This window comes from Leptonotus elevatus, chromosome 21, assembly GCF_054856555.1.
Source record: "Leptonotus elevatus isolate MCC_2025b chromosome 21, RoL_Lele_1.0, whole genome shotgun sequence".
NCBI lineage: Eukaryota > Metazoa > Chordata > Actinopteri > Syngnathiformes > Syngnathidae > Leptonotus > Leptonotus elevatus.
This window is the reverse complement of record NC_141259.1, coordinates 12,877,854-12,898,963: the sequence shown is the minus strand read 5'-3', so window position 1 is coordinate 12,898,963 and position 21,110 is coordinate 12,877,854. Positions and strand designations below refer to the sequence as shown.

Sequence of the window (21,110 nt, the reverse complement as noted above, 5' to 3'; positions counted from 1 at the left end):
CGTCATTTCTTTTCATCATCTGTCTTCCTTCCAGTGGAGTACAGTACCATCCACAGTCCATCAACCCCCATTAAAGATTCAGATTCGGATCGATTGCGCCGGGCCTCGGATGGAAAGTCACGTGGCCGGGGCAGGAGGAACAACAACCCGTCACCGCCGCCCGACTCCGACCTTGAGGTAGGGGTGAGCTCGCTACCTTGGCGACAGACGCCCTCGCGGGACCTTAATCCACTTAGTGTATGGGCTGACACTTTGCCTTTAACGCACGATGGGCATTAATTCATTATAAGAAACGCTTCCTTAACCAGGCATGAATAATTGACGGGTTGTGGAATCGTGACTCACACATATCTTATATTAAGTTCTCGTCTCATTACTAAGCAATCAGGGGGGTGATTAAGGTGAGGTGAATTATACTAGGGGTGGCAAACGTTTTCCCGCACTTGTACTTAAGTAAAATTGGATTCTGATGGTATGATAACCGTGAATTTTTCCAGCTCTAAATTTTTTTTTTTTTTTAAACATTTGGGTAAACAGAGTTTTTTTTCCCATTGAATACAATCTATTTTGTTTTAAATAAAATACAGATTTTTTTTTTGTCTGTTTTAATTCTTCTTAGTAAGTTACAGTGTCCCATCATTGGTGAGCTATTTTTAGAACAGACCCGTGGGCTATTCATGTTGTCCTTGGGGCAAACTGTTTAGACTTTTTTTTTTTTGGGACATTGCACATTAATCGACAGAGCAAAAGGCATCTGTGTTTGCAGTGCCACTTTTGTCTTGCTCCCTCCATCCTCCTCCTCAGTGTAACTGCTCACCCTCCCCTCTCTGATCTCCGAGAAGATGAAAAAAACGAATTAATTCCAGAGAGGCGGCTTGGATCACTGAGTCCTTTTCAGCACAGAGTTGTCAGTGCCTTTGTTTGCATCAGTTGTGCATCAGGCGCAATTTAGTTAGTTATTATTAGCAGGCCTAAGAATGTTAGCTTGCGTGCTAGCAGGTGGCTAATTCTCCTCATGATTTTGAAGCCTCATTTTGTAAATTTGCCATTGTTTTTTTAAATCATTATAGTTTGTCAGGTTTGTTAACAGCACTATTCTGTAGTGTGTCAAATGTAGAAGATGCTGCTTCGTTAAGATGAATTTTAAGCAAACACCCTTTAAGGCGCTGACATCATCGCATGTTAACATATCTAGTTAATTAGTTTGGACCTATCGATCGCTCTAATGTAAAGGGCTAAGGAGTGGAGGGGTGGCGGGGACGGTCGCGGTGGCCGCCGCGAGCAAATGGACCGCGGTCCCTACGGTGCGCGAGTACACGCTCCTGGCCTATTGACCAGCAGGATCACCTTGCAGCAACGACAGAGCGCTGCATCGATTTTGACTCTTTTCCTCTTCTGTTTTTGTGTCCCTCCTCCTCCAGCGAGTATTCATCTGGGATTTGGATGAAACAATCATCGTTTTCCATTCCTTGCTCACGGGCTCCTACGCCAACAGATATGGACGGGTGAGTAACGTTTTGATGGAGAAATAAAATATGGCTAAGGTGTGGGCAAGTGGCTAGGAAGGGAAGGAGGTTGGAACATTATGGGCTATCGATACAGTTTTGGCAATAGGGGGGACGTTCACAAAATCTTTACAAGAGTTTTAATCTGGCTCTGACCTTGTTTATTTAAGCTATTTAATTTTGGTAGCAATCAGACGAAGAACAAGTTCATCTTTGAACAGTCCCTGGAAACGGCAGATATTACTAGGGATAGACCAATTATTTTTTGATGAATATCGGTATCGGTCTTTTTTTTTTTTATCTGGTGGCCGATAATAGATCCATTTAAAACTGTGCTGATCTCAGGGAACTTTTTATTTAGATTTTCAGTTATTCATAAGAGATGCTGCTGACCCCAGGAAATCTCTGCATCTTTTGTTTTTGTTTGAAAGTAAAACAAAGATACATGAAAGTTTAACATTTCAGTTATTTTGAAATTTTGGCAAAATGTGTTTACTGTTGAAAACTATCGGGAGCTATGATATTTACTTGTGAATTAGGTTTTCATTTAATTTTTATTACATACTGATGACCCTGGGAAATCCCTGAAATTTTTGTTCAAATTTTAAAACAGATGACAATTGTCTAAGATTAAAAGAAAAAAAATAAACATTTTGCAAATCTGAAAAGTTATTCAATAAACATATACTTTAAGACATTCGAACAAAGTTATGAGTTGGAGTTTGTATTTAAAAAATTGATGCCAATATTTTCTCCCTTTTACTGAAATTGAATATCGGCTCCAAATATCAGTTATCGGTCTTCTTGACTACTGATAATCGCTATCGGGCTTGAAGAAAACATATCGATCTATTTCTAGATATGAATTCAAAGTGGCCGTTTCAAACCAAAATGGCAGAATCATTGTGTCTTTTCGGGTATTGATTTTTGAGACTTTTTTTGTGCGTTTACTTGTGATAGACATACCTAGCAAATTTCATTTTGCTAAGTGTAACTGGCAGTGGGAGCTGAATTATCAAAAAGTCAAAATGACGTTCCTGAGAACCGTGATCCGGACCAGATGCAAATGTTCTTGTTTAAATCTATGACTTTAAAAATGGCCATTTTAAACCAAAATGGCAGACTTCCTGTGTCTTATAGGTCACGGGTTCTTGGGACATTTTTGTAGGGCTACTTATAATAGACACGCCTACCAAATTTAATTTAAAACTGGTTTCCGGGTCTGAATTAAAACAAAAATCCCCACCAGGGGCTAACCCCGAACCCAATATCGTGCATTCACGTGGTCTATTCGGTTCTAAGACCAAAGACCACGACGAAAAACTCCTGATCGGCATTGGGAAATAGACAGTGTCAGCAGTTCAGCACGTGGTAAGGAGATCTCACTGTGCAGATAATTGCTTCTTTTTTTAATAGCTCCAACGAGGCTTGGCAAGTATTTGCCTGCAGCTGTCGAAGTGGTGCGTGGCAAGCCGGGGGCACGGCTCACAGGGGGGGGGCTCGCAACAGTTGCACACAGGATATCTTCTGATACACTTAAGTGTTCTTTCTCTCGCCCAAATGAGCACACTGTCCTTTTAATTAAGCACTTCTCAAATCGTCCAGGAAGGAAATCCAGAAAATAATCTCAAAGTAAATTGGAATACAAGTTCTGTATATACATCGTAACAAACACACGGTTATTTTTCCTGTGCGTGCTCATAAGATGAAACGTTTACTTTTCCACGCTGGGCTATTTATTATTCCATTTAAATTGCCTCTCTAAATTTAAACTTTCTAAACAAACTGTTTTTGGGGTGGGGTGAAGGAAAGCAGAATCGTATTCTCATGGTTTGCTTTTGCGGTTATCCTTTCTGTACGGCTTCCAATGTTAATCGTCCACATTCCGATAAGAGCAGGCGTTTTGTTTCACGCAGAAATCCAGAAAAATTGCAGCATTGTGAATTTTACGCAGACACACAGCATCCTGCATTCAAATAATTAGAATAACATTCACGCAGAGATCCAGTACAATAGTTTTTGGGATGAAAGGGAAAACAACTGGACATGCCTGATTTAAATTTTTGCGGTGGAAAAAAACAATTTGGAAATGCATGTTTCATTTTTCAAAAAAAACATTTGTTTCTTGTTTTTAACTGTTTTGGTAAAACAAAGAAAAGTATATTTGAAAATTCTGTACTTGTTTTTGATGTTTGAGAATAAAAACAAGTTGCATTTTGACATGAAAAAGTTGCTAACAGCAAAAACACAATTTGGAGATAAATGGTTTTATTTTATTTTATAGTATGAAGAAAAAAATGGAGATAAAGTTTTTTTCCTAAAATATAAACAGATTTGGATAAAATGAAAATAGAGAATTTAGTCACATTCACACTGTCATGTCACGAGTTAGGACCAAACCCACGCTGCCTTCACTGATGTCATGCAAATGTCACATCACTGTCTTGTATGTTTTACAATTTAGGACATGTTAAAAATACGTGTTTATGGTTCTTTGCATGAAATGAATCATCAAGATTTGGAGACACAGTGTTTTTTGACTAAAACGAAGTACACACTTGTCTTTGGACAGCAATGTTATGTATGGAAAAAAAATCATGAACATGATGACCATTCCATGATATTTCATCATTAATTCCATTTTCAAACTACGGAAATCTAAAATGGCCCCTGATGGGAAAAAGTGCGATGGTGGGAAAAGTCAGCGACGTTGTGAATCCTCCGTGATTCAATGTAAACAATCAGCCGGCGAGGGAGTTAAGAATACAAGCACGCCACAAGGCACCACCTGCCTCGAGATGTCAGTGCCATCCCCCCCCCCCCCCCACCACCACCCAACCACCCCTCACTCTTACTAATAACCTCCCCCCTCCAACGCCCCCCCTTTACATCTCCACCTCCTTTAAGCTCCTGCTCTGGCCAGCCCAATGGCGCTCCAGCTGGCTTGAGCCGTCAAAGCTTTATGGGGGTGAGCTGCCTTGATGCCAATTAAAAGAGCAGCACGGTGTTTATGAGAGGGGAAGGGGGTGTTGTTGGAGGAGGGGCAGGGGGGGGGGGTCACCGGCCGTGAGGGAAAGTGTGGATACGCGCCTATTTATAGTGATTACGGAGAAAAGTGTTTTGTAACGTTTTGTTTACGCCACCCAGACAGGGGATGACTTGAGCGACAAAGGTGGGTGGGTTGGTGGTTGGTTGTGTGTCTGTGGGGGCACTTTCCTTCCTGGAGTAGTTTATAGATGTGCCTTGCAGATAGGCTTTGAGCGAGCGCACTCTGCGGTTGCCGTTTTTTAAGGGCCCGAGCACCAGGCAGTGCAAAGGCCCTCTTGAAATCGCTGTTTATTATTATGCTTCTCACGGATAAACTTTTCGGGAGCCTCAGAAATGCCTGAAAACTTTTTGCAAGAGCATGTCTTTTAGTGAAAATGTTCATTTTTGAATGAGTCCCAAGCATGCTGGTAATCCCCACACAGCTCTCTAAAGGAGGGCTCCGGGAAAGTTAGAAAACAGGATCCAAGACAGCGCAGAAAAGTGTCAGGTACCCATGCTGGAATTTACGGAAGAGGATTAGGGCCAGTGAAGAGAGAAAAAAAAGGTCGGCAGAATTCTGACTTTAAAATCAGAAGTCGGAGATTAAAATCAGAATTTCTGAGAACAAAGTCAGAATTCAGATTTTATTCTCAGAATTCTGACTTTAAAGTAAGAATTCTGAGAATAAAGTCATTTTAAACTCAGAATCCTGCCAACCTTTCTGGTCCTAATCCTCTTCCGTAGGAATTAAACAGAAGTTCGGCCATGAAAAAAATGTTTCATGCCATTGGGTGGACATGTCTATATCATAACAGAATGCACAAAAAAGTCTCAAGGACCCATGTCCGAACTAAACAGGAAGGCAGCCATTTTGGTATGAAGTAAAGTATTTTGGGGGCATATTCAATGAAAAATGTTCCCTGGATAGTTTGACACAAAATTGGGAGGACATGTCCATCATAACAAGATGCATTAAAAGTCTCAAGGACCCAGGTCCAAAACTGAACAGGAAGGCAGCCATTTTGGTATGAAGAAACCATTTTATGAAAAAGTCTCCCTGGAAAAATAGAAACAAATTAGCCCACATCACTGGTCACACCGATCGACACAAAATTGAATGCTTCAGAAATGAGTCTCAAGGACCCACATCTGAAATTGACCAAAAAGTTGCCCATTTTGACGCATATACCAGGGAATTCCCCTAAATGAGCCACAATAGGTAGCAGTTATTGTTGACAAATGGGAAGCGCTAAATTACAAAAGGTATCGCTTTCTGCACCATTTAATGTGGGTGGACCATCGTGCCAAAGTTTGATGACCATTTTGATGATTGGCCATCAAAATATTGGTGCTCGAGCCCCTGCTCATTTTGAGAAATTACCCCCTGCCACCAGATTCTTCGTTCAACACAAAGTTGGGTAGATCTGTTTATCACAACGGGACACACGTCGGCCATTTTGTTTCCAAGCAGTCTTTTTGTTCCAGTTTCAGGGATTGTACTTCTCTGAGGGAATTTGCACGACTGAGCCCCAATTGATTAGCCATGAAAATTTGTGTTTGACGGTCCGTTCATCACTGCTTGGGGTTTTTCTTTTATTATTGTTTGAATAGCCAGAGTGGGGAGTAGTGAGTGGGACTCGAGCTGCTGTCACATCCTATAGAAGTTCAGATGAAACGGGGCCCTTATGGAGGCGAGAGTGTTTCCTGCTTGGGAGGCGTACACTAGAGACCCTGTGGAAGTGTGTGTGTGTGTGTGCGTGTGTGTGTGTGTCTCTCTGTCTGAGACCGCTGCTGCTTCTTGGCATAAGCCTCAGCTCGCTCTCTACCCAGCATGCTAGGCTGGGAATAAAGTAAATAAACAGTGTAGGGTCGCGGGGCAGCCCTCTTTCACCCCCAAAACAAAACAGTGCCCCCATCAAATAGCCAGCCACCCCCCACTCATACCAGAACAAAGGCTCGGAGACGCTAAGATCTCTTGACACTTGAGGAGCAATATGTCATTTCGGGCCGTCAAAAAACAGACGCTTGCACAGTCAAAACAACCGCTGGTTAGAAATGTCGAGACAAAATAAAACAAGATGTAAATGGTTGCAGTCGCATAAATGCAGTGTCTTCTCTTGTGGCTGCGGTGCTGTCATTTTGCGGAGTCGCTGGTGAAACAGGTTGTTGATTGTAAAAGCACTCTTCTGTCTTATTTCCTTGTAGCTGGCACATATAAATGGGGTATGAGGTTGACCCGGAAATTGACCCCCTTTGGAGCCTTAACAGTTGGAATGATGCTTGTGTGCAAGGGACACACGATACTAGGGAACATTTTTTTTTTCTTTTACACACAAAAATGAAAAACAGTATCTCCACATTTTTTAATCTCGGAATAATTACAACTCCAGATCTCAATGGATAAAAAAAATTCTAATAATGAAAAACAGACTCTTATTTTGTATTGTTTGTTTTTCATCTAATAATTAAAAAAAATATGCAGATGATTTTTTTCATCCACAAAATTAATAAAAAATAAAAAACGTTTTCTTAACTCATTACTATCTCCCAGCCATTTTCACTGAAGCAACACCCTTCGCTCCCGGCTGTTTTATTGGATTTGGACTGATTTTGCAAGGCCCACAGAATATTGTGTTCGATTGCTATAAAAACATGCAATCTACCAAAAGAAAGATTAAAGTCTCTTCTTTCATCAGGAAAAAATATATACATTTGTATCTGTTTCCGTTTTGCAGCAATTAGCATTAGAATATATATATATAAAGTTTCATCATTATTCACAAATCTGTGGCGCGAAAGAGCTTTTTGCTACATGGCCCTGGTTGATTTCTTATACTCTGCTGCCACCTGCTGGCCGTGTTTGTAATAACTACCATTGCTTCAAGAATTCTCTTCAGTTCAGAGGCAACAAAGCCGTCTGTATGCTCTTTGGGAGCATGGTCATATTTAAATTAGAACTTATTTATATGTTTTTGGGAGCAAATGAGTTAATGTGCGGGGGGGGGGGGAAACATTTTTAAATCCGAAAAATCCCAAACATCTTATAAAATCTTGCTCTTTTCTTTTAATCTCAAAATTTAAAAGCATAAACTGTATCTCCAAATGTCAATGCTGGAGCAAATCTATTTCATAATGTTTTGGGGCTTTTCAGTAACACTTCCTGTGAGGCTTGATTTGTTTGAAATGCATGGCGGGGCATTGGCTTTCCACACCTTAGTTACCATAATTAGAATTGACATGGCTAAGAATGCAAACGGCGATGTTGAAGCACAAAGCCTGCAGAAGTGGAGAGTGGATTGCGAGGTTGTGCTTGTGCGTTTGCTCCGCTGTCATCTTCAGGGAAAATGTAAGCGCTATGGGCTACGACAGCTAATCAGTAGAGAGCTCAGGTGAGTTTTCAGGTGGTTTAACTGGATAATCCCTGCTTCTGGTCTCTGCTAGGCCTGTTTTCACTCCTAAAGCAGCTGCAGACAGAGGGAAAAAAAAGAAAATAGTCCTCATATTTGCAGCTTACTCTTTGACTGTCGGAAGAAATCTGCAAATTCAAGATTCAGAATAGCTTAATCGTGACTTTTTAAAAAATGTATTTAGACATTTTTGAGGGGCTATTAATCAAAAGGAACGGAAGAATCAATGTAATTAATTATTTACATGTTACATTACCAGTCTCGATTTACAGGGAAATTGACATTTTCTATGCAAAAGAGGGTGTTTAAAAAAAAAAATATTTTTTTTTTACAGCGAACCCGAGTGTTAAAAATCGACCACCCTTGGGTCGAGTCATACATTTTTCTTCTCTTTTTTTTTTTTATATATTTTTTACAGCGTTTATTCCCATCTGTGTGCCGTTCCAAAGACTATTGTGGTCCTTTCTGCCTTTCTGTCGTAAACGCGCCGGGCCAAAACTTTCAAGTGGTCTAATGTCTTCTTTTATGAGAACGGCCTGCTGGGAAATTGCTTGAGCCGACCGGCCCACTTTCACCCCAAATAAAAGCAGAAAAAGGCACACACAAAAAAAGAAAAAGAAAAATCACGATTTCTTTTTTTGTTTTCTTTCTTTCAGGATCCACCATCGTCGGTATCATTAGGACTACGGATGGAAGAAATGATCTTCAACTTGGCCGACACGCATTTATTCTTTAACGACTTAGAGGTGCGTCTCTTCTTCTTCTTTTTTTATTTTTTGCCTTCTGTGTGGTGATTTAGTGTTTTCCAAGGGCTATAAAGTGTGACCCGAGCATCCATAAGAAGCAACTGCTCCATAGCGTGGAAGCCTCCTTCTCAGTTATCAGGCTCATACCGGAGACGCATTACTTTCTGAGCCCTCGAGGGACGCCATGAATTTGACATTGTCAGTCGTACACCACCCCCAACCGTAGCGGCGCAATTTGTCAGGCTTTAGTGTTTCTGCGGCCGTCTCCTTCTGTCTGTGTGTCACGCTGTGTGTTTGGTGTCGCTGTCCCACCTACGCCACATGTTGCTTCCCACATCTCTTGACGCTCCATGGATTTCACTTCCATGTGCTTCAATGCAAAAGACGAGCCACGGCTGTTATTGAGGTTGTCTGTCGGACAAGGTGGCTGAATTATTTTTCAAGGCTTGAAGTTGGGTACTGAAGTGCTAATATGCTAGCAAACACTTATGCTAATATACACTAGGCTAATGTTTTGCTAGAGCGCAACCTGAGTAGAGAAAGTGCTAATGCAGATGAACAAGTATTTTTCATCATGCCTTGTAAAATGCCAAAGCTCTATCGTCAGAGGTGACAAATCAAGGTCCAGGAAGCAAAAACCCTGCCACAGTTTGGCTTTAGCCATTGTTACTAGCTAACTAGCTAGCAAACTCCCTAGCAGGTAAATGAGCACCATAGGAGCTAGCTAGCTAGCACCTGGGGCTAATGCCAAACCGTGGCCACCTCTGTCTATCGTTTTAATGAAATAGATATAATTTCCTTCCTATTGGTGGCCAATTGTCCGGCACTGTTTGTCGCTAACTCTGACTGTACTGTGTCAAGTGTTAAGTGCAATGCCGAAGCATTCGCGCTTCCTCTCCGCTGATTTACTGTACAGTCGCCCGGGCTCGGATAGCTGCGGCTTAAAACGGAGCACGGCTATAAATACCTCCAGCAGCAGCAGCAGTTATGTATTTAAGCATGTGCAGAAATGCATATGGTCCATCTAATTTAGTCGGGAGCCATAAAGGGACACCCCAGAAGGCTGTGCGGGAACACAGGTGCAGAGTTTAGTGCGAGTGCGAGGGGTCCATCAAAGTCTTAACACTGACTCGCTTGAGCCAGAACGTTAAATATGGTCGTGGCCGGAGACTCATGTTAGTAGTGGATGCAATCGTATTCACTTTTTCACACATTCATTCATTTAATAAGCACTTCATTTACACAGATCATGTTGCTGTACCCCCCCCCCCCAAAAAAAACCTGACAATATAACTAAACATTTTGTGTTATTTGTTTTGTTTTTTTAATTGGGAAAATTAAAATATTTTTTTTTATATAAATTTCTTTAAATATTTTGATGAATAAATTTTTTTATTTAAATATTTTATAATGATTATAAATTATATGCAATATTGATATTCACTTCCCCCTTTTCTTTCTTAATAATAAATGTACACAGGCCTACTTCCATTTATATTGACTCCAATAAATCACATATTGCCATGAGAGTGACAAATTTGGTGCTTAAACGCAAGGACAAAAACCCCCCAATAAAAATCCACCATTTTGTGTCCTGACGCACAGTTCTTACGGCCTACTCTAACCTTCCAGCCAGTAATGAAACCCCACAAGACTGACACTTGTGAGTTTACTCTAGCTCCGAAACGCTGGTGCAGTGTGTGGGAACCGGGGGCCTCGATCTCAAGCTTCCCCCCTTTGTGTTCTCTTCTCTATGGGGTACAGGGGCCTGCCGTCTCCCCCCTTCCTCCCTGTCCGGGTGAGAAAACAACTCTGAAGGATAAAGGGGCATGGGGGCAAAGCACTCACAAAGGGGGTTGGGCGGCGAGGTCTCTCAAGGTGGGAACATTTTCAATTAGTGGCCCGATGCCCCCTTCACACTCGGGCCACTTCCACACGCCGAAACGGTGGAAGCAACCCCGTGACATGGAGAGAGCTGCCTGCTTTTTATAGCTCCCTGGGTTGAAACGTGCACTCGGGCTTGTTAATGAGAGATGCTGTGAATTGCACGCTTAGCTTGTGCAACAGGCCTCCAGAGTCTCCTTGCTTCGGGCCCCAGTCTGTTGGTTTTATGTCTCGCCGTAGTCGGGTTAAATCCCGCAATTCCGCCTGAATGGTAGCTTTATGTTGTTTTTGCTTTCCTTGACACCTGTGAGTGAGTGAGTGAGTGTGTGTGTGTGTGTGTGTGTGTGTGTGTGTGTGTGTGTGTGTGTGTGTGTGTGTGTGTGTGTGTGTGTGTGTGTGTGTGTGTGTGTGTGTGTGTGTGTGTGTGTGTGTGTGTGTAGTTGTTTTTTTGTCCTGTGTGGGAAGTCAATTCCAGAAAAGCCAGCTGTGCTGCAGTTGATTGTCTTACACGCTCAAAGTCAGTTTTCAAGTGGAGAGCTGTTTTTCACATTTCATATCACTCCGTCGAAACGCAGAATCTGCGGTGGCTTTCAAAACAACCCCCCCGGCCCACATCCCAGCATCCCACCGCTGTTTATTGAGGCACCAGCAGGGGTTGAGCGCGCAGCGAAAATGGCATTCAGAGAATATGAGCCGTCATTAGGACAATTTTTGGGCGTTCGGGGGTGTGATGAAAATCGGTTTTGACTGAAAATATGTGACGGAATCGAATTGTATAACACTCCATGTATCGAGATTGGCGAGATGCACATCCCTAGCTGATAAGGAAAAAAAAAACGTTCCCAAAAAATTCACAAACTTGTTGACAAACAATTCAACCCGACTAATTCCTATATCGACAAGAACAAACATTTTGCAAACCACGTTTCCCCTCACTCCGAATATTTGTCAAACCAGCATATCCACCATGCTTTTGTTTGGCACCGTTGTTTGAATTCCGCAACTGTTCAAGCGTGGCTCGGAATGAAGTAGCTTGGAAGAGACTCTCCCTTTGTTACCCACATCCTGTGTTTGACCCCCAGGTATAATCACAGCCCCTCCCCCTCCCCCCCCAGGCCTATACCTGCGGTGGGAACCAAGAGGGGGGGGAGGAAGACGCCGGGGGTCAGTGAATGACAGCCTCTATCGGTGGAGTGTCGGCGTTGAGAGCCTGTGAACCCGTGGATGAGCCTCTTTCCCATAGCATTAGGAACCCCGTGATGATGGCTGTTGTCCGCGACGGGACAAACAAAAGACATTATGCAGCAAAAATGGGCACATTTATTCCAAAATAGCAGACAGGAAACCAGAGTGGGGGAAATGGGCTCAGGGTTTTTGCCGCATTGGTGATTAACCTTTGCTTTGGTGTCCGCCGAGTCGCCACTATACAGGAAGAGTCGGCCCGTCATCGCTTGATTGCTTGATGACAGACGCCCGGGGAACAAAGACTGCTCTGATAGCTTCCTCCCCTTGCTGAAAAGTTTTCAGCAGACGAGTGAAAAGACGGCGTGCCACAGACAGGAGGGAGAGGTTGAATGATGGAGAAATGGCATCCTGTCCTCAATTACTGATGGGGTTTTTTTGGCTTTGAAAATTCAGCCCCCGAAGCAAGTTTCATTTAGAACCATGGAATTTGGTAGACATGTCTTTCATGAGAAGACCCACAAAAAAAGTCTCAAGAACCAGTATTTTTGGGCTTTGGAAATTCAGCCCCCGGAGCAAGTTTCATTTAGAACCAATATCTGAAAAGACACAGGAAGGCGGCCATTTTGGTTTGAAGCTGCCATTTTCCAGGTGTGCCTGAAGAACAAACTACTGTTAGAGATTTTGCCATATTATCTCCACATTTATGCTTGACAGATGGGTGAGTCTCACTTGTGAAAAATTTCAGTCCGTCCATCGGCGCTTACAACTTTAATATTCACTCGGGTGCTTATGAACCGAACAGAAAATAGTCCCTCCTGAGTACAGTAGGAACATCTGGTCTAGGTTAACGGTGATTGTAGCTTTTAGAGAGAGCGCTGTTTTCTTGGTGTAGCGGGAAGGGCGGGATGGTGGTGGGGGCGTACTGGATGGAAAAGAGATGTTCTGAGAAAGTCGCTCGCAATTGTCGAGACTTGTCAGTCTCTTACGGTCAAAGACTTATGCGCTACTTTCATTCGTATTCAGGGAGGCATTATTCTTAAGCTGCATTCTGACAATTCACCGTAAATTTCCCAGCACTGCCATTTTGGCCGCGCTCCATTTTGACCATACGGCTGTACTTAACGGGCCTGAACCTGCACCATCCATCCATCCGTGGCTCTGCGGTGTTTACGAGGCCCTCAGAAGTGGCTCCTAATGAGTATGTGTAAGGGTTACTGTACGACATTACTCACGGTCACCTCCTCCATTCGCTTCCTCCCAGGGAGTCCGGTGCAGAGGTTTATGCGAGCCCCAGCAGGGGACTGTAACTGTTTTTCAGATGACCCCCTTCCTTTTTGTTGGGTAGAAGCAGGTTGATAAACGTCTCTGTCGTGGTCCTAAGTCGGCAAGACTACGAATCATTCCCGTCGTAAAACTTTCATGATAACGTTTCTTAGACCGAGACTTCCATGTTCCAGATCATGTCGGATCTAATCTCAACGAATGAACCACCAAACTTTGAGCAGATGAGTGGCCTTAAGATTGGGCCTGGTTCATTAGCAGCTAATTACTGGACAATTGAGGAATTCCAGTGAAAGGGGGGGGGGGGGGTGGTTCCCTAAATGGAGGCTTTATGAGGTACTTAACCCGAGGAGTCTTTGTGGTTTTTCCTAAACAAGCAAACATGCCTCTGCTGCTAAAGCAATTAAAACGACTACGTCAAGATTTGTTAACTTTTAAGGCAGGCTGTGGTATGTAAGCACCTTTGAGGATAATAGATACAAAATGATAAAGTGTCGGCAGTTTTAAGGGCCAATTTTCTTAAACCCACCCAAGACCCCACCCTATCTTCACTCCCTGCTCACCATGCATACCACTACCTGCACCCTCCATTCCAGGAGTTTTATCATCCGCAAAGTCCACGCTGTTTTTGGTCAATTGTCTGCCATACTGCAAATGAAAATCTGTTCTCAATATCCTTTCTAAATTAAAACTGCGGCACCAACATGGAGACAGTTGAATATATTGCTGGTTTCCTCCACTATTAAAGATCGCCCGGTGAGCTTCTGGAAACGAGTTAAGTCAGTAGCTAAAAGTTTTGTCTTGCGGACCACTAGGCCTCCATGTGAGGTCACTTTGGGCTCTCTACCCTCTATCGGTGTGCGGGAGCCTCGGAGAGGGAGGGTAAAAGGGCCACGGGGTCAAAGTCTTTTCCTCTTTGGATCCCAGGGAAGGAGACTTTGGCGAGAGAATGGCTGCATTAGAGAGGGGGTGCTTGGAGACGGGTGGGGGGGGGTCACAATTTTAATTCTGTTAAAAGAACAGCTGGTTTGAGTTTCTCCTCACCTCGCGCTCCCCTTCCCCTTTCTCCGCGCAAATCCAGGGAGATGAAAAATTTGTTCAGAGGGGAACCAGTAAAATAGAAAAGGTTTACGGTCCAAAGCCCCTTACCCTTACCCTGCTCCAGCATTAGCGAGGAATGCAGTAACGTCAGCGTTTGGCCTCACTTAGATTGACTGAAAACCAGGAAGTTCCATTGGCTCTTTGGGTGTCCGAACAGCCGGATGGGATTTAATTAAAAAAAAAAAATTCTGGAGGGATTTTTTCGGACTTGAGAAATTATTATTTTTAATCATTTTAACTCTAAACAGGTGAATCGTAAACCACTGCTGGCCGCTGGCTGGTTGAGCAGATTCGTTGCGCATACAGGGCTAGAAATACAAGAATGCACAACATTAACATAACCTGCGACTATTCCTTGCAATGTTACGCTTCACATTCTCAACAACGCCACGACTCTACTTTTAGTGATGTAAACCCCAGTTAGTTGGTCATTGATTGTAAACATTTGGGTACACGTGGCCAAAGAAGGACAAAATACATACAAATAAGCACACATGCTAATGATAAGCTTATCCCTTTGCTGTACCTTAGCATCAAACAGTCTCCAGGCTGTTTTTGTGACCAGTGCGGCATGGAGGCGGGTTAGACCTGATGATGTTTATTTTGTAGATGACTTCAATCATAGCCAATCAAAGTACCACTTTCATTCACTTCAAACGCGGCAACCTAGAGTCTCGACATGGTGTTACACTAGCTGTGCCAGTATTTAGACGTGGTCTGAGCAGGTGTAACTTTTGGTGTATCCGCCAAATTTTCACTCAACGTATTGAAGGTTTTCGTAGATCCCGCTTTTTTTTTGTTTTAACTCTTTGACTGCCAGACGTTTTCAGAAAAGGGATGCCGCCAGTGCCAGCCGATTTAAGCATTTTGACTGATTTTCAAGGTCCACAGAAAATGTTCTGTTTGGACTATGGAAACACACGTACTACCAAATGAAAGATTGGACTTTCATCTTTCATCAGAAAAAAAGAGTTTGTTTCTACCTTATTCCGTTCTTTAGTAATCAACAATAGAAAATGGTTAGTTTCATCCGATTTCGCTTGTTTTGAACTCAAATACGGAGAAATCAAGCTTTTAGTGAAACGATATTATTTCATGCATTCTAGTGAATTTGACACTTCTTTTTGTCCATGAATGATGCCACAAACACCTAAATAGTGCTTTACTTCTATAAAACACTACCACCAAGAATGAAAAAGTGTTTTTTGATAGCAAAATACGTTTATTTACATTCAACAGTGTAACAATTTGACAACAATTTGGCAAACTATTTACAAATGTGTGCAACTGTGGTGCTATTTACAAATATGTGGATGTTTCAACGACAGTTTTTCTTTGTGTAACACTCTCCTGCGTGCAAGAAGACGCAACAGCATTTGCATGATCCATTTTATCCAGTCCATTCATGGTGGCATCGTAGTCCAGAAACAGTGTCTTCTCCGTGATCAGACTGTACCCGCTCCTCCGATGAATATGCATTGGACTCGGGGTACTCTTCATTGTCCGATCGAATGTCCGCTTGTGCAGCTCCGCGTTTTCCGGCCTTAGCAGCGCTAGCCGCGCGTAGCCGGTGAGGCTTACAACGTGATCGTAAACACGTCCAGGCTTCCAACTTTGGCGTCAAACTCGCAGTCATCATCATCAATCTGCATTGGTCGATGCCAACTCTCCATCGCCCGATCGAATGTCCGCTTGTGCAGAAGTACCCGGCCGGCTATTGTGCGCGTTTTCCGGCCTTAGCAGCGCTAGCCGCGCTAGCCGCGCGTAGCCGGTGAGGCTTACAACGTGATCGTAAACACGTCCAGGCTTCCAACTTTGGCGTCAAACTCGCAGTCATCATCATCATCATCATCAATCTGCATTGGTCGATGCCAACTCTCCATCGCCCGATCGAATGTCCGCTTGTGCAGAAGTACCCGGCCGGCTATTGTGCGCGTTTTCCGGCCTTAGCAGCGCTAGCCGCGCTAGCCGCGCTTAGCCGTGAGGCTTACTACGTGTTCATAACGCCAAAGCTTCCAACTTTGGCGTAGAGCTCGTTGTCATCATCATCGTTGACATCAATGCGCTTTTTAGTATTGATTGATGCTTTCCGTCTTTGAAAAAAATGCTCAAGCGTGAGCTGCTTGTAACCGGTTGCTTGGTCTAGCCATTGTGGCTTGGATCAGCCATTGTCTCCTCAACACTCTAGCTCCGCCTCACGTCTTCTACTGACGCCCACGGTGGGCGGCCCATCCAACCTTGTGCAAAGAGAGTCATCGCTGCCCTCTAGGGGCCAAAACGAGTCTTTGACTAATCAGATCAGCCTGATTCTTTCAGCACAGCTGCCCAAGGCTTTCCTGCACCCGTTTTTGAAAAAAAAAAAAAAAAACATAGGGGACGTCTTTTAACGTCCTCGGCGCCCTTCCCTAGGTTTATGCTAAACGTTTTATAACGTTTATGGCAGTCAAAGAGTTAAGTACCTTTACATTTTAAATTCTAGATGAAGACCTGTCACGTCTATTTTTACTCTACTGGGTAGTTTCCTAACTTCAGGATTTAATCCGTACTTGAATTTTTGCTTCACACCAGCACTCCCTTAAATCTCAATATAAGTGGATGGAGGGTAGGAGAGGGCACTAACACTAGCGCTCGCCTATAAATGGGAAAACTAAGAACAGATTTTTTTTTACTGATGCTCCTCGGCCGGCCGGCTGGCTGGCTGGCTGGCTGGCCCCGGGGCCTGTGATGGTGTGTGGCGCGGCAGCAATCAGAGGTCATAATTTCATTGGCGGTTAGCATCAGGTTCAATTTTTCTAGTCGGTTACATTTAGCAGAAAGTCTGGATTGTGTTACCGTTCGCCCGGACGGAGCTGGAGAATCGCGGGACCTTTCCAAGAAGAGCCAAAGGGAAGAGTATTAGCGTGCACATTTGCTCACAAATGCACTATTAGAGCCAAGGCCCCCTTTTATAGAGCCTACGATATTTATATGCATTAAGATGGCGGCTCAAACACGAACCCGGCTTGCTGAATAGGCTTCTTCTTTTTTTTTGGAGTTGCCTCTCTGCCGATGACGAGGTCGAGGTTTGTTTAGACGGCGCTGGCCAGGGCACATGGGAAGAATTATGGCATGTGCTGATTCAGAAGGTTCTCGGACGAGGCCTTTCAACGCCGCGGCGCCCAGCCAATGCCAGGCTGTGCTTTTTTACGCTGGTGAAAAATGACAGCGAACGCGCAAGCTCGGGACTGGCAATTTTCTTCAATAATGAAGCCTCTCTGAATACTTAAAATAGATCGAGCCGGGTGGGGCCGACTCAAATGTTATGTGTGGTCTTTTGCAGGAATGTGACCAGGTACATATCGACGACGTCTCTTCGGATGACAACGGTCAGGATCTTAGGTAAATTGCAGACTCATCTTATAGGATGGTCATTGGTAAAAAAAAAATATATATATATATATAAAAAAGGAAAATTCGGAGCAATAAATGCAATTTTGTATGTTACTTTCAGAATGAAAGGCATAATTTTTTAATAATTACTAATAATTTAATTTTAAAAAAATTACATTTTAAAATATTTCTTTCTGCATTTGTTATCGACAAAAAAAATAACTAATCAGCTATATGTTAAAAAAAAAGAATTGAATTAATACAGTGTCTGCGTCAATGGGGGCATTTTGTTGTTCTTTTTAATGATACAAACAAAATGATAACCACAGTTTGCGCATCCTAATTTATTTTGCCAACATTTTCTATGGGAATAATTGCTCTGAGTGTCACACAGAACTACTAACTACACTGTGACATCTTTTCCAATCTTTCCGGCAGCACGTACAACTTTGGCGCAGACGGCTTCCACGCGGCGGCCACCAGCGCCAACCTCTGCCTGGCCACAGGTGTGCGTGGAGGCGTGGACTGGATGAGAAAGTTGGCCTTCCGCTACAGACGGGTGAAAGAAATCTACACCACTTACAAAAATAACGTCGGAGGTAATCCCCCCCCCCCCCCTCTTTGCTAGTTGGGTACTTTTCCAAGCGGTCCAAGGCAAACAATATTCCCGTACGCTTGCAGGTCTCCTGGGCCCGGCCAAGAGGGAAGCCTGGTTGCAATTGCGAGCAGAAATTGAAGCCTTGACGGACTCCTGGTTAACACTGGCATTGAAAGCACTAACGTTAATCCACTCAAGGTAAAAGTTCGCAGAGGGGAGGGGGGAAATTCTGGATTCTAAAGTCTCCATCTTCTTTTGTGCAGGTCAAACTGTGTGAACATTCTGGTGACCACCACGCAGCTGATCCCCGCCCTTGCCAAGGTCCTGCTCTACGGCCTGGGCATCGTATTTCCTATTGAAAATATTTATAGCGCAACCAAAATAGGTACATTTTGACTTTTTTTTTTTTTTTTTTTTACATCTGCTTTTTTTTCCTTTACTGTCATACTACCACAAAAAACATGGATGGAAACTAATCAGTTTTGACGCGTCGACTTGGAAAACCCCTCAGAATTTCGACCCGTACCAGCCTATTGGTGGATATTTTTTACTCAAACTTGTTGGCAGCAGACGGAACATAAGGTTTGAATACATATGTTGAGAAATAATGAAGTTATACTGTTTTCCTCAAATTTGAAGGTAAACCAGATTTTCCGATACAAAAAACTAAAAAACTATTTTAATTCTTGCTGCGTTGTACTCAGGCTGAAGTTGGTCATACCAACCAGACTCAGCATTTTCTTAGTTTGGGGAAACTAACGCATATATTCTTTATCCTCTGCCAATAACACTTAATATTACCACATTTGACTGAGGAGTTGTGACCTCTACTCTCATCTCCCTTGTATATCTGTATGTCTAGTGAGGATAAGCCACTGATCTGAATATATTACTGGATAGCCGATAGCCCATACACGCCCGTGCAAGCCGTTGAAGCCACAGGGCGGCCATCTTACTCCTCCCATCTCACGAGCAGACTACTGTATAAACTATACGTACACGTACAGATTAGACAATAGACATATACAGTTCGTAGGCCCTTAGTATATATACAGTGGGATCAGCACTTCAGAAAATGGTTGCCTGTATTTTACCGCCACCTTGTGGCCACTGGCCAAGGTGCGGCCATCATCGAGTGGCACAATGTCCGTTGAATTGACGCAAAAAAAAAAGTAGCAAAAACGAATTATTTCAATTACTGTGTTTTTATTAATTGCAGTATTATAAAGTGTTTTTTTCTAAAACATTTTGGTGGAGGCTGGAACAGATTAATGGCATTTCCATTCATTTCAATGGGGAAAGATGATTTCTCAATACATGTCTATTTCTGTCAAACAGCACTAGGGGACATCATGTTGTGTCCCAATTGTCTTCGAAGGATGAGTAGTTTGTTTGGAGTTTGAGGGGGAGTTTTGAGAACACGCGCTACCAAGTGGCAGGTCCGGGTAGATCCAGTCAACAGATAGGATTGAAGGAATAGGCCTCATCAACTCCAGGATTATTTTCTTCGAGCGGGGGCCTCTTTCTCTGCATATGAAACCACTTGGAGACATTTATGTCATTCCACAGCAAGAGCAACAAGCTCCACCCCACCGCCACCCCCTCCTCTCCCACCCCTCACTCTTCCTGCAACCCTGATTCCAATGCAAAATAAACATCAACCCCCGTGCGCCGTTTTCAGGGCTCCTTGAGAGAAATCTTATGTTCCCGTTTCCCTTTTTGTGCGCAGCTCATCCTTTCATCTTTCGCTTCTTAACACACAGGTAAGGAGAGCTGCTTCGAGAGAGTCGTCCAGAGGTTCGGCAGGAAAGTTGTTTACATTGTAGTCGGGGACGGAGTGGAAGAGGAGCAAGGCTCGAAAAAGGTGAGAGAAAGTCTTTTGTGTTTAATCTGAGTTTTAGAATGTGGGGGTGGGGAGGAGCGGGGTCGTATGGAGGACCAAAACTGCCAAAATTAAAAATAAATACATGACTAAATAAATCTAAATGACTAAAAGTGAAAATAAAAATGGTTATAAAAAATATAATTCAAAAATTTTATTTAAAAAAAATATATATAAATGGAAATAAAAACAAATGAAGGGGCGGTCCTAAGCGTGTCTTGGGTTGGGTCCGCCGTTGCAAACTGCTTTTCATTGGTCGAGTGAGCGTCTCGGCGAACAAGGAAGTCTCGCCGGCTTGCATGGAGAGCTCCAGCAATGGACGACTATCTTGTCCACTGTCACCGCGACTTGTCGAGCAACTCAAGTCGCAAGTTAAGTATTTTTTTAGTTGTGTATTTTTGTTAAAAAAAATGTTTTTGCTTTTATTTATTTATGAATGGATTTTTAAATATTTATATATATTTTTTGTATTTATTTCCACTTATATAAATTTTTTAATTTAATTTTTTATTTATATTTTTGTTTGTGTATTTGTTTCTACTTTCACTCTTAGGCATTTATTTATTTATTTAGTCATTTATTTTTTATTTTGGAAGTTTTGGTCCTCCATAGGGTCAATGCGTCATAATTCTACATTCCCGCTCGGTGCGCTCTGCTGTGTGAATGCGTGTAATGCTCGACCGTCCCATTTCAGCCATGTCGAAGGCCTACATAAAAGAGCCTTCAATCACGGGAGGATATTCGCTGTTTCGGCACGGGATGGAAAAAGCGCCCCGCTTCTTTTACCTGACTGTTTCCTGCTGTGTTGTGTTCACTGGTTTGGGGTGCGGGGGGTGGGCTGTGGGGGTTAATGTCAAGTACTCGATGTGTGAAGCACCGTTATGTTACTATATGTTCAGTGACGTCCTCTCTGGCCTTCACAAGAAAACCGCAGTGTTTGAAAAACAAAGTAAATACTATCTGCCCGAGCGAAATGGGCCCAGATAACATCGACAGCTTTTCAACTTTAAAAGCAAAGAGAATTTCCAAAACAAAAAGCCAAAGAGCTTTTAAGGGTCACTGCAGGCCATCCTAAGCGGAACCTTGGAGAGGTTCTACTTCTGATAAAGTCCAAAGGGGGAGTAT

The 21,110-nt window shown here is 43.1% G+C and overlaps 1 protein-coding gene across 3 annotated transcripts in view; it reads left to right on the top strand.

Moving 5' to 3' along the window:
* The window catches only part of eya1 (EYA transcriptional coactivator and phosphatase 1), a 49,613-nt gene that overhangs the window by 27,302 nt on the left and 1,201 nt on the right, over nucleotides 1–21,110 (top strand). For all 3 annotated transcript variants that reach the window (XM_086066212.1, XM_086066211.1, XM_086066210.1), the window contains 8 exons: nucleotides 35–177; nucleotides 1,422–1,505; nucleotides 8,596–8,685; nucleotides 17,456–17,514; nucleotides 17,944–18,104; nucleotides 18,187–18,301; nucleotides 18,367–18,488; nucleotides 19,867–19,967. In XM_086066212.1, the coding sequence (XP_085922338.1) occupies nucleotides 35–177; nucleotides 1,422–1,505; nucleotides 8,596–8,685; nucleotides 17,456–17,514; nucleotides 17,944–18,104; nucleotides 18,187–18,301; nucleotides 18,367–18,488; nucleotides 19,867–19,967 (875 nt within the window). The remainder of the gene's footprint in view (nucleotides 1–34; nucleotides 178–1,421; nucleotides 1,506–8,595; nucleotides 8,686–17,455; nucleotides 17,515–17,943; nucleotides 18,105–18,186; nucleotides 18,302–18,366; nucleotides 18,489–19,866; nucleotides 19,968–21,110) is intronic.